Here is a 13,751-nt window from a genome sequence, read left to right as displayed (position 1 = left end):
GGTAAACTACAAGACAACGAACTAAATTTTACCCAAGAAAATCCAAGAAATTAATCATCTCACAATAATTTCAAGAAAGAGAAGCACACAAACATAATTTCCTCTATAACCAGAAAAAGAAGAGAAAGCAGCAATCATTGGTCTTTAATATCTAACCAGACCCTCTGTGACCAAACCCACAGCTCCTAGGGATTTAACTGCCAGCCAACTTGTATACAAGTATGGGTCTATGGTCCTAGGTACTGTGTATGAGAGGATTGATTTACTTTGTATCAATGTGGTTGTAGGACCTTACTCTGCTAGGCCTGTTGCCCCACCAAATGGAGATCCTAGAGGTGTGAGGCGGGAATGAATATGTGTGAGTTGGGGAGCACTGTTATATAGGGAAAGCTGAGCAGAAATGTGATGATAGGCTTCATTAGGGGATTTTGGAGAGAGGAACAACATTGGAAATGTAAATAAATAAAATAAACAATTAATAAGAGATAGCCAAAAATCAAATAAAAAGTAAAGAGATAAAGGTAAAATTAAACCATCCAAAAAAAAAAAAAAAAAAAAAAAAGAAAAGAAAACCCTGTAGGGGACTGACCTAATTCTGCTTGTATTTTAAAGCTAATTGGTAGAATGTATGACTGGTTAAAACTCCCAAAAAAGTGACTCTGCTCCCAGTTAATTGTGATTATAAAGAAGCACAGCAGAGAGATGGTGGAGGTGAGTTTATGAGGGCTTTGCTAGAGAGGATCACTAGGAGGGAAGAAGGAAGAAGAAGCTGCCAATGAAGAAAGGAAGAATGGATGTGATGGAGAGGAGGGAGGAAGCAGGACAGCAGCCATTAGTTAAGACAGAGGAAAGCCTGGTCCTGAGGACTGTCCAAGTGGAACAAAGAGCAGCCAAGATGCTGCATAGTAAGTAGGAGTTCAGAGACATTGTTTGGAAATTAGACCTAATTCCATGCAGGACAGGCAGCTGCCCAGCTACTGTGCAGATTAAGGGATATTATAAATAAATGAAAAACTATGTATAACCAGTAAGCCAGCTCTGTAGAGGATCCTAATAGGAATACTTTATTTGCAGGGAAGGATAAAATACCAGAGGACACAGGAAAAAAATTTACACCACTAGGACAGTCAATCAAAAGTAGCCTACAAAAGTCTTAAAAATTAACAAACTGACAATAGTTAACACAGAAGTTTAAATAATATTTACATATCAATAACCTCAATTCCCTAGTAAACAATCATATATTTCGCCTGAAACAGGACTGCCATCATGAGAGATATAGAGGGTATACTAGGGAAACAGAACAAAGAACCATGTCCCTTTAGCAATCCTATGCAGTTTCTCTATCTAGTTGACAGAATAGATTTCAAACTCATCCTGTCCAGAAGACATAAGGATATTCACTTCATACTTTGCAATTACTAAAACATACTACAATTCTAAATATATACATATTAACAAAGGCTACCCAAATTTAAAAATGTATGTTATCAGATAGCTACAGATAGTTATAATAGTGAAACTACAGATTAGTTATAATAGTGGTTGTGATTTGTTTATTACTTCTCCATTCTGACAACTTAAGAGATCATATGCAAATAAACAAAATAGGAGAAGCAGAATTAAGTGACATGATCAGGCAAATGGAACTAAAAAACTACAGTGAACTATACATATATTTTCTATCAGCCTGTGGACATTACTCCAAAATTGACCACAGATTAGGAAAAAAACAAGCCTCAGAAAATATAAGAAAGTTGAAGGAATGTTGTGCATTCTATCTGAGCCCAAAGGAATCAAACTGGTATCACACAATTAAAAGTACAGAAAATACACACACTCATGGAAAGTAAGCAACATATACAATACACTACTGAAGGATCAGGTGAGAAAAAAATAAGGAAATATTAAGATTCCTAGAAATGAGTGACATTGAAAACACAACCACCATCCACAGATCTATATGATACAATAAAAGTTTATGAATTATGTTACAATCACCAAAGTCAAAGGAGTGAACCCATATAATCTCTTCGTCTTCTGTCAGAGGTAGAGAATGTGGAGTGTGTGCTATTGGGATTATGCCTTGAATGGGCTTGCCACCTTCCCAATTTCCCTTTGTAATGATAACATATGTGATTTGGCATTACACATTGGATGTGTGTAATTGGCCATTTGATTTCATAGAGGGAATAATTAAGGGACTGCCTGCAGTTTTATGAAGCTCTTTGGACAAACTGTGTAGACTGTGAAAGACTATAGGGCTTTTGGAAAGCGAGCTAAGTGCATTTTTCATTACGATATGTTTAAGATCCTATGGGCAATTGGGAGTAGAATGTGGTCTTTTGAATGATAGTGGCTCCCATAAACTCACATGTATGAATGTTTGTTGCTGATTAGAGGAAAAGTGGGGGAAGAAGTAGAAGATATTTTTTTTTGTAGGATTGTTATGGGATTGGGTTTTGAGGTTCCCAAATTCCATACCATTTATACTTAACTCTCACTTTCTCTGTGTCCAACTTGCAGATAAGATGTAAGATCTCAGCTAGTTCTCTAGAAACATGGTGGCCTACCTGCTGCCATGTACCCCCACATACTGATCACAGACTCATGATCCTTGAAACAGTAAGCCCCAATATACTCTTTCTTCGAAAAGTTCCCTTGCTCATGGTGTCTCTTCGAAGCCTAGAAAACAAAGATTGGAAGGAACACTTAAGTGAAAAATTTCTCAATAAAATCCTAGCAAATAAAATTCAGACATATCAGGTAGCATGATCAAGTTGGCTTGCCTCCAGAGAGCAAGAATGTTTCAACAAATACAAATGAATAAACAATACACAACATGAAATCAAGAACAGGAAACACATGATCATTGCACTAGAGGCAGACAATTTCTTTGGCCAATTCTCACAGTGATACATGAAATAGACCTGGAGAATCTGGGATATGGAGAAGATATACCTTAACATTATAAAGACAATATACACGGCCAACAGCATCCTAACTGGAGAAAATCTTAATGCATTTCCACTAAAATAAGGAATATGTCACAGATGTTCAATCTTTTCATCTAATCCAACTAGTATGTGAAGTCTTCTCCAAACAATATGAAAACAGAAATATGTAAAGGCATGTCCATATGAAGGAAAACAGTCAGAGTATTCTCCTTTGCAGGTGATATGATCCATATGTAAAGAACACTACGGTTCCACTAGAAAATTTCTTATAGCTCATGGACCCACTCACTGAAATCACATTAAAATCAATAAAATTCCTGTATACCAACAATAAATATCAACAAACATACCAAGAAAACAAACACATTCAGAATAGCTTTAAAAATCTTGTAATAAATCTAAGAAAGTGAAGACATGTTACAATGAAAACATTAAGAAAAATAACAAAAAACTGAACAAACCAGAAAATGAAAACACTTCTCATTTTCATGCATCAGTAGGATTAATATTGTTATATCAAATCCTACCAGAATCATCTACATGCTTAAATCCATCCCGTCCTAATTCTGATGTAGGGCTTCAGGGAATGAAATAAAGATCTCAACCAATGAAAGCACAAATGAGCAGGGCAGTCAGATACTACTACATAGTATACAGTACATCACTGCAGAACGCATCACCTTTAATAATTTCAAGTTCATTTTGGGGAATAGTAAAAAATAACCAAGCCTGTTAATATCATGAGAACAGACACAAAGTCTATAGGAATTATATAAAATACCCAGATATTGGTGTATGTACTTATCAGCCTCTGGGTTTTGAAAAAGAGGCCAAACTAAGAAACAAAACAAAACAAAAAACCCACCACCACCACCACCACCTCCACACACAAGGTGCAATTTTCAACCCGTTGGGTCCAACTACTTCCTGGGGCAATCACATAGAGACATACTTTATACAGGATATTTACATCACCATTCAAAAGAGTAGTAACCTAACTTTATGACTTAGCAACGATATAATTTTTATAGTTGGGGGTTGGTTACCATAAGGTGAAAAACTGTATTCCTTGAGATGCTTTTGGTCATGGTATTTTTTTGCAGTAACAGAAATGTGACTGATATGTAAACTATGTAAACTGGTAACAGCATTAGTGGACTTGTTTTGTGAGGAATCTCTTTTTTTTTTTTTTTTTGGTGGACAGTGTAAGACTTTGGATAGGGAGAATTTTGAAATATTTAAGCAGATCATAACACTCCCCATTAGTTTGCCACATGGGTGACATAAGTATTGTGAGTAGTGTGCAAAATAGAGCCTCTCTGATGAGACTTGAAAGGATGGAGGAATTCTATTGGTGACTGGCTTAGAGGCAATTAGCAATATTTTGGCAAATAATCTATATCCTTTCGGCCTGTATACTAACAAGATACCTGAATCTAAATAAAAAAGTAACAGACCAATAGTTTTGAGCAAATTCAAAGGTAGATAATGTGTGACCTTCCTCAAAAGGTGTGAATGTGTGTTCATATTTTCAATTGTTAATGTAGCCAGGACTTCAGTTAATCCCTCCACATTCAGTACCTGGAAGCATTTGAAAGTGCAAGATCTCACAGGATTTGGAAAATATCCCAATTATCGTAAGGTCCCCAAACTTGTTGTCACCCCACAAAGATATGGATACAACTTTAATGAACATGACACCCAAACTCTCAAAGGAAGGATGGGTGGCTGCTTATTTGTCAGCAGTGGGTCATAGATGTTCATTGTCATTCAGGGGGTTGGTTGCAATTTTTACTGGTCATGGTCAGTGAGGAAACAGTAAAGGAGATTAGAATCAGGGATATCTTTCTTACTTGCTCTTTCTCTCCTCAAACCTTTTTCTCTGCTATCTATGGTTTTGGAAGCAGTAGAAAGGGGCTAACATGACAAAAAGCATAGATTATTCAATCTTTGAAGCAACACCAAGTGCCAAATACTTTAGGATGACATGGAATTTGAATGATGATAGAATTTCATATTATACTTGAATAAGTGATTAAACTCTTGTTTAAGGTATAAGTATATGCATCTTATTCACAATACGGTATAAAATTCTAATTGTATAAAATTACTACTGTACACTGCCATGGATAATTAAGGAATGCAATTAGCACTATCCAACTATAAATACTCAGCGTTCTAGTGATGTTAGGTACTTGTTTAGTTAGGTACAGAAATAAGCTTTATTTAGCTTCTTGTATATGTATTCAAATTAAACAGTAAATCCTTTGAAAAAATTCCACATTTGTGCACTGAGATAGACTTTACATAAAAAGATGGTTCTCTAATTCTTTAGAGATCTGAAGAATCTGCCATTTCAGATGTCCTAGTAGTCAAAGCCTTTCCACAGTGGGAGAGACCTCAAGTCCGGGCAGTGTCCTCATGCTATTCTGAAGAAAATGATGGGCACTAAAGAACCCTAACTGGAGTGTCCTTCAAATGTGGCAAAGTGGTCATGGGGTGAAATACTACCCACTTACCTCCACTGCTGCCAGAAAGCTGTCCAGACTGTGGAGAAGGGGATCATGGGGAAGTCTATTGTCCCAGGCTTTGGACAGAAAGTGAGGATAGTCCTTCAAATGACCTACTTCACAGTAGTGTTCTCAGAGCCCCTGACCCATTCAATTGACACTGGATGCCACAATGACACAAGAATATTTGCTGACTGTCTGTCACGGTAGCCAACAATTTCTGTCATTTCTTTAGAATTGGAAGCTATTTTCTCTGAATTTCCTGTTTCTTCAGGCAACCTTTCTCCTTCTCAGGTCTCAGATGGAGATGATTAGATAGTTTACTCTTAACCTTTTCTTGTCATGAGACTCAGAAAAGAAAACGAGTTCACCATCACACAGGAGTGTGACAACTAGGTACCTGACAGGACCAGGGGGGACATGGGAGGTCCAGAATGAGGGGCTCGACAGACAACCCACTGGAGCATCAAAATGCCCGCCACAACCGCTCTGGCACCATAAATCCTGAGCCCCTACGTGTTTGACAACAGAGTGTGCATGGCCTGACTGCAGCCCGGGTCTTTTCAAAGCTTGTATCACCCCCGAGCACTTCTGCTTGAGCAGAAAGGCAGATGCCCAGAAGCTGCTGCTATAGTAGGAGGCAGTTATGGCAGTTGGAGGTGGTAGTGGAGGAAGAGGAAGGATGAGAGAAGAGGGAGGAGTTTCCCTGGAAGGACCAGAACAGACAACATTCTGACTACTCCAGAACCTCACCCAAACCCAGCCCACCCCACAAATCCCAAGTCCACTGCCAAACCTCTCCATGCTAAGCATTCATTTCTTCATCCCCACTGTGCTCATTTTAGTTTTTTTAAACTCCTTTTTTGTTCTCTGTGAATTTCGCATCATGCAGCCCAACTCCGTTGATATCCAACATCACCTCATATCTGAAGTCCACCCTTGCATCCTTCTCCATATCAGAGAAAAAATAATCTATTTGTGGAAGTTGAAAAAAGAAAAAAAATGGCACTATGTCCACAAAAGAGGTGTAAAATTATAAAGATGAAGCACATAAACCCTTAAATTATTTAAAATTAACAAAATTGTTTTTCATTTCAGGAGAGTTGTTATGGCTAATAAGTGCAAGCTATGATAAATAGAGAATACAAAAGCTTAAAAAGTGAGAGAAAATGATTCAGGTACAAAATTTTACACTAATATAATTTAGTTCATGAAGTACCTTCTCCAATTTTGCCAAATACAAATGGACTAAATGTTGTGACAGTCATTCTTATCTGATGTATCCTATAAATTTTCTAATTTTATCTAGCTGATCAGTGTTAAAGATAAAGTTATTTTTTTGGTGTAAAAGGGGAAATGATGAGGTGAGCTCCCTTTGTACTAAGGTGTGTCAACTTTCAATTTTTAGTTCTTTACTGGCAGAGAGCTAAGTGCTGGCAGGATTACTGTCTTGTCATTTCTACGGTCCATCATCAAGTTTGCTATTTTGTAGATGTTTGTCCTTCTCACCAGCTCAACACAAGCTGAGAGATCTCTTAGATGTTGTCTAACTGCCGATTGGACATAATAAAGATCTGAAGGCCAAGATATGCTGCAGAAAGTATGTGGGCAGAACTCCAGGCTTACAGAGGAACATAGGGTGAGGAAAGCTGAAGCTGGAGCTTCAGAATAGACATGGTAGGGAAGTGATATGGACCAAAACAGGGCATAGGGGTTAAGAGATAATCACCAGTTGGGTCTCAAAACTAGAAGAATGGGGTTAAATTTAGAGAAGATAGTGCATGCCCTGTGAAAGGCCTAAGACACAAACTGTCAGTCAGAATCTCATGGTAGAGCTTACAGAGGCCTGTGAGCAATGCTCCTTTGGTGACATTAGTAAAAAGAGGAGAACCCCCAAGCAGCATGAGGGTGCCTCCATTGCTAGCTCCTACATTTCACTTTCCTTTGGCAATTGGAATCCAAACTGTTCCGAACAACATAATGATTTCAACTCTTTCTCCTAAGGGATTTTGTGGCAACTGTCGAAGGCTAAGCTAACGACAAGGCTTCATGAGTGTTCCCATAACACACACCCATGTCGCAACCTAACCTACAGGCTATTTCTTGATGTGATTTCAAGCACGTGTACATAAGGAGACAGGAGAACCTTCTGACTGCTTATTCAAACTGGTATTATTTCTCAGGAATTTTTAATGGCTGATGTTGATGAGTAAGGATAATTTGACTTAAGATGAGATATTTTTGGGCAGGATTTAGAGGGAAAAATTCATTAAAATGCATAAGAATTACTCAGGTTTTTATAATCAAGCCTTGACGAAAATTTGGTCTTGCAAGCAGGAGTTGCTCAGTGGCTATGCCCTGGGAAGGTCTCCAGGAAAGGGCACCTCAGCTTATGCACTGTACAGGGAGATTATTAGCAGGGAGGCAATGTCTGTTCACCATGACATCAGCGGTCCCTTCTTGGACATTCTATTGGGTCCTAGAGAGTTCTTGGCATCCTCTGTGACGTCACCAGCGTTGTAGTAACCACCAGTGCCCTACTTTTTCTCAGTCCCTGCCTGGCAGATACACAGGAAGACATGTTTTCCCGGCTTCGCAAGAATTTTGGGAGAGTGAACGCCGATTTTGGACAGACTGGAGTGAGGGAATCTCGCCTTTCATCAAAAATAAATGATGGACAACGAAAGCTGGCCTGGGGAATGCTGAGTAAGTTCTGTGAATTGTATGCTGAGCTTTCTGTCAGAGGGAGAATAGGCTTAGGCTGACCTGTCTAGCAATAGGCCAGAACAACTGGAGTATCTGCAAAGGAATTGAATTTCCATGAAGATCACAATTCCTAAAAGTCAAGGATTTCAGAACATTAGTTTGCCCATCCCCAAATGGGGGATATGGTAAGGCCAATGCCATTATTCTGTGAACTTCTGGCCTTCACTTTTAACGTGCATATGATACGTTACATTGATATAATAACACGATCAGGAGACACTGAGTGTCCAACTTTATTGAACTTAGACAGGGCATCAATCTACTTCACTCTCATTGCTTCTTTAAATAAAGTAGATCTCTGTCTTTAGTATCAGGGAAAGAATTATGCTTCTGGTCTTATGTTCTTAGAACTCCTCTGACTTTTTCAAATTGGCAGAGATGGGACATCCTTAGCATTATAAATTAGAATTTGTGTGTTACAAACATTTTTTTACAGTACTAAAACTATTTGTAGCAGGTAGACCAAGATTCAGCCTGTAACCAATTGGCACTTCTGTGGCGTTTGGTGTTTCAGTTAGGGGAATTGATAAGTCCGTTGACCATGACATCCCCCGCAATGCTTTTAAATTCCAAATGGTGTGGCCTAGAGTATCAGTGCAGGACATCTGAGTATCTCCAATCACTCAAATCTTTTGGAGGTTGAATTTATCATCTGACTTCTGAAAGTACAGCGGTGAGGGTCCTGAAAGAAAGTTGTACCCTGTTAAGTTGATAACAATCCCGTAGAAGCCATCTCTGTGGTACATGGAGCATGGGTCAGCAGGCATAGGGAACACCCGGCATCTGACATCTCTTGGTCTCTATAGAGTGCTGGGAGAGTTGACTTCCACTGAGGAGGTCTCTTAGGCAACAACAAACTCTTTGTGGTGACACTGTGGTCTACACATGCTCTCCTCCTGTTTGGGGCTTGCCATGGTCTATGCACACTCATCAGTTTCCCCAAAAATGTTCACTTGTGTTCTTCTACCTACAGATGATGGGAGACTGACATCATCCCCTGGCCCTGTGGTAATCAACAAGGAGGCCAACACGGAGAACACAGAAGAACAGAGACTGATTAGACAGCTGCAGTCAGCTACTGAGGAGAGAAATGAGCTAAGAGATCTCCTGACTTATGTGACAGAGAGATACAGGAACAACAGGTATGCATTGCTCCAAACTGCCTTGTGTCATTCATGGACCTGCAGTGTCACCTACATCTTATTCTATTAAGGTGTAGGGTTCTAGAAAGCTGTGCCTCCCAAAGAACTTGTCCTAAACCTCATTTCTGATATAGAGGAGATTCAGAACCTGACCCTTGGTCAGGAGTGAGATGGGAAATGGTCTCATCTGCTGCCTCCAGCTGAAAATCTGAACTTGTGGCCTTAGTGAGGATTAAGGGATAACGTTACTGGAGCATGAGTTCCCAGTGTGCATTTGGAAAGCCCTTGACAGATGGTAGCTTTGCAAGGTTCTAGGTGCTGTGAGTTTGGGTGTGTGCTAGGAAGGTGACTTAGTGCTGGACTCTTGTTGCAGTAGCCTGAGGTGACAGATCCCAAATTGTTCATCTCAATGTTTGACTAGATGGCCAGAGACACAGGGCTTTTCCTTCTTTTTTGTTTACCTCTGAGCCAATAATGTGGCATGCATTTTTTCTGATTCTGATTGTGTTCTCCGTTTGCATATTTCGCTCCCTTTTTCATTCTCTTACTGTTTACTTTTCTTTTCCTGTGTGTGTGTCCCAGTTTCTGTGTCTCTGTGTGTACACACCTACATGCATATGCACAATTTTTATATGTTTATATTTCCCCCCACACTTGGAATCTAGGGGTCTATGTTTTTTCCTGAGTATATTCATGTATAACAATTTCATGGTGATGTGAGTGCTTTGTTTTGGGAGCCCCTCTTCAACTGCACACTTCTTTGCCAATGTGGTCACATTTGTCTGTATATTTGTGCCATTTGGGCAGATTATACTTTTGTGGCGATTTATGTTCTCAACTCCATAATTGTGTGAATTGTGTGTCTCTACAATATTAATTATTCAGGATGTAGAATTCCTGTTGTCAAAACAGGAAAAATGAAATCACAGTTTTCTAGGTCTTGGAAGTGGGAGAGCTGTGGCCTAGGCCCTTGTTAGCATAACTAGCTTGACTGCAGATCCAGCCCTTCTGAGTGAAGAAAGGGAACCTGGGAACCCTTTATCTCGATGCCGAGCTTATGGGGTCCTGGGCCCAGAATAACAAGTTTCTGAAGCTGAAGAAGCTTCCAATATGTAGAACTCAGAAATTGTCCTCCCAGGGCTGGGGTACTAGAAGACCCAGCCTGAGTTCATATATTCCTAAACGCAGATGTTCATTGGGTTTTACTCTCCTAGGGCCAGCCGCTACATCAGGTCAAATCCATTTTATGAAAAATTGAAGATAAAGGAGAGGGAGGTCATGTCATTACTGCACAACTTAGAGATGAGGAACATCGAGCATTGTGAGAAATTTCAGGAGCTCCAGAAGGAAATTAACTTCTATCGGTGAGCACTGGTCAGAGAGGCCATTAACTCTGCTTTGCCCACAGGTACCATCCTTTGTTCTGACTGGAGGTCTAGCAGCTCTGGCTCCATGTCTTGTGCTCTTTAAACATCACTGTGTCCTGGGCCTTTTGGACTCAGTTTTTAGGTCCACAGGAGACTGTTACTCATACCCAGAGTGTCTAGGCATCTTCAGAAGGCTCTAGGTAGACCAGTACTTATTCAGCTCACCAAATGGCTAATAGGCTGAACTGGGCCTCTGCGGTCACACCAGGTTTAACAAAACTCAGTGTGTGGACCACATGGATAACATGACCTTCCCTTAATTCTACTGACCTCCTTTGAGGGTATTTGCCCACTATTTATTAATGTTGCCCCCATGCCTTTTGCTTCCATGGATAGATGTATATCCCCTGTTGTTGTGGAGAGAAATGAACGCTTTTTGGTACTTGGGTCACAGAAACAATTTAGTCTTCCCTGAATTGGCTGTTTGATGTTTGTGCAGCAGCCTTGTGTGTATCAAGATGTATTCTATGAAGTTTTCACTTGTATCTGGGTCCAGAGCGTGTTTGTGAGACTTGGGAGTAGGAATGGGAGGAAGAGGGTGCAGGATCTAACTATGCAGTGTGTGTTTCCAGGAACCTGCCCAGCCGGATCCATATGGACAAGATATGTATGCAGAAGAAGTTGTTCCCATTCAGAAAGGAGGGCAAAGCAGAACAGCTTGATTCTGCACCGCTGCTACAGAAATTTTTGTTTGATTTGAACAAGAAAGATAAAGACGAACAGGAGAAAACCAGCAACCTCCAGACCAAGCAACATCTGGTAGGGACAAGCAGCTGTGTCAGCCTAAAATTATCTGATTCCATTTGCCAATTTGATACATGTTTGCTTTCCCTACCACCTTAATAATGTACACTCCAACAATACAACCACCTCATGCTATGGAATGTTCATTCCTCTGTCTGTGCACGAGTATTCTGGGAAGACAACCACTTTTCAGGAACTGACTTATTAACAACTATGCTTTGGTGCTCTTTTTGAAGCTGCAGTCTGGAAATGGTGACAGATGAATAACCTATCATATTACTGCATGTCCCTGTGATAGAATGGATGCTATGTACCACTTTAAACAAGTTTTGTTCCTGTGATAAATGATATTCTGTGGTCATGTGACCTCCAAGTTGGGAAGCACCTTTCAGGGATAAGAACCGAGTGCATATGGCAAATTATTCTTTGTCATTGGCTTTCATCTTGGTGACAGGTTGACTTCTCCTTTCATCCTGCAACCCAATGAGGTCTCTTCCCATTGCCCTGTTCTTGGTTTGCACTGGTTAAAGTCTGAGGCCCAGATGGGCAGCCCACATTACTGTCAGGGTTGTTGTAGACTTGCCCTGCCCACAGACACACCAGCAATGTTATCAGTTAACACATCAATGGTGACCTAAAATAGAGCTGAGTGGGTAGAAGGCAGCAAGCTGATAGCTAGCATGCAAGTCCCCAACACATCAGTTTCTGAATAACTGCCTTCCTCTCCCTGGTCTCAGGAATTGCAAAAGAGCTGGAATGGGACACACAGCAGGAAGAGAGCCTCCTGAAGAATAGGTTGCTTTCTCAGGATTCCCCTGCGGACCGCCATCCTGAATAATACCAACATTTTTTTGGATGAATACTCTCCCTCATAGTTTAATTTATTTTTTGCTAAGAAACACTAAATTTATCTTTCACTAAGCCAGTCTGACTGATTGATATCTTATTCTCTTTCTGTTTAGGATAACACCACTTGAGAGACCACTTGGGAACTGCATTGCCATTTTGCCTGCTAGAGGAGAAACAGCAATATAACTGTGCTTCTAAATGTTCACTAAGAATATGCTGTTTAGAAATATTTTTGTTATGATCTTAAATGAAGTTTTTGTTTTGTTATTTCATAGTTATATGTTCTTGTTAATATTTTTCACATCTGAAAATACTTTTATATATTTATATTAATATTCATTTTAATCATTTTTGTTTTAAATTGTATTCCTTATGAATAAAACTTGATTTGTAACTCTTGACTCTTTAGACCATCTTGCTTATTCAAGTGTTCTGTTCCCTCTTGTGCTCTTAGAACTGACAGCTAATGATGGATTCTGCATGGTCGAGAGTTCCTGGGCTAAATAGTAAATTCAAAGCCACCAATGCTTACCTAGAGTGATAGTGTGTTTTGTGTGGATAATGTGTTCTTTTCTTGGATGCACATTTTATGATGTGATCACTGCCATACTTTATCCATGCGGTCATGTTTTCTGCTAATCTTTTTTTTTTGAAAAAATTTTTTAATTTATTTAATAATTAATAATAATTCTTTGGTTTCCGGGCAAACATCCCCCTCCCCCCTCCCCTTCCTTATGGGTGTTCCCCTCCCAACCCTTCCCCCATTGCCGTCCTCCCCCCAACAATCTAGTTCCCTGGGGGTTCACTCTTAGCAGGACCCAGGGCTTCCCCTTCCACTGGTGCTCTTACTAGGATATTCATTGCTACCTATGAGGTCAGAGTCCAGGGTCAGTCCATGTATAGTCTTTAGGTAGTGGCTTAGTCCCTGGAAGCTCTGGTTGCTTGGCATTGTTGTACATATGGGGTCTCGAGCCCCTTCGAGCTCTTCCAGTTCTTTCTCTGATTCCTTCAATGGGGGTCCTATTCTCAGTTCAGTGGTTTGCTGCTGGCATTCGCCTCTGTATTTGCCCCATTCTGGCTGTGTCTCTCAGGAGCGATCTACTTCTGGCTCCTGTCGGTCTGCACTTCTTTGCTTCATCCATCTTGTCTAATTGGGTGGCTGTATATGTATGGGCCACATGTGGGGCAGGCTCTGAATGGGTGTTCCTTCAGTCTCTGTTTTAATCTTTGCCTCTCTCTTCCCTGCCAAGGGTATTCTTGTTCCCCTTTTAGAGAAGGAGTGAAGCATTCACATTTTGATCATCCATCTTGAGTTTCATTTGTTCTAGGCATCTAGGGTAATTCAAGCATTTGGGC

At 40.1% G+C, this 13,751-nt stretch overlaps 1 protein-coding gene across 3 annotated transcripts; it reads left to right on the top strand.

Moving 5' to 3' along the window:
* The first annotated feature begins 7,959 nt into the window (after positions 1-7,959).
* LOC134480020 (disks large homolog 5-like) lies at positions 7,960-12,796 on the top strand. 3 transcript variants are annotated; one of them, XM_063266302.1, is made up of 5 exons: positions 7,960-8,173; positions 9,207-9,375; positions 10,590-10,739; positions 11,375-11,561; positions 12,509-12,796. In XM_063266302.1, the coding sequence occupies exons 1-5, from the start codon at positions 8,047-8,049 to the stop codon at positions 12,521-12,523; spliced, it is 648 nt and encodes a 215-aa protein (XP_063122372.1). In that variant the 5' UTR covers positions 7,960-8,046; the 3' UTR covers positions 12,524-12,796. The 3 variants fall into 3 exon arrangements, with proteins under 3 accessions (XP_063122372.1, XP_063122373.1, XP_063122371.1); XM_063266303.1 differs by lacking the exon at positions 10,590-10,739; XM_063266301.1 differs by lacking the exon at positions 12,509-12,796 and having other exon boundaries at positions 11,375-11,857.
* Positions 12,797-13,751: the final 955 nt, after the last annotated feature.

The sequence above is a fragment of the Rattus norvegicus genome, chromosome 8, assembly GCF_036323735.1.
Source record: "Rattus norvegicus strain BN/NHsdMcwi chromosome 8, GRCr8, whole genome shotgun sequence".
NCBI classification, from domain to species: Eukaryota; Metazoa; Chordata; class Mammalia; order Rodentia; family Muridae; genus Rattus; species Rattus norvegicus.
The sequence above is the reverse complement of the archived record's forward strand: the minus strand, read 5'-3'. Positions and strand labels throughout refer to the sequence as shown.

Bases quoted from the DNA above. Each gene is read 5' to 3' on its own strand.
- LOC134480020 (XM_063266301.1), top strand. From the start codon at position 8,047: ATGTTTTCCCGGCTTCGCAAGAATTTTGGGAGAGTGAACGCCGATTTT. The intron at 9,376-10,589 runs GTATGCATTGCT...TTACTCTCCTAG, and splicing joins GAGAGATACAGGAACAACAG to GGCCAGCCGCTACATCAGGT. The intron at 10,740-11,374 runs GTGAGCACTGGT...GTGTGTTTCCAG, and splicing joins AAGGAAATTAACTTCTATCG to GAACCTGCCCAGCCGGATCC.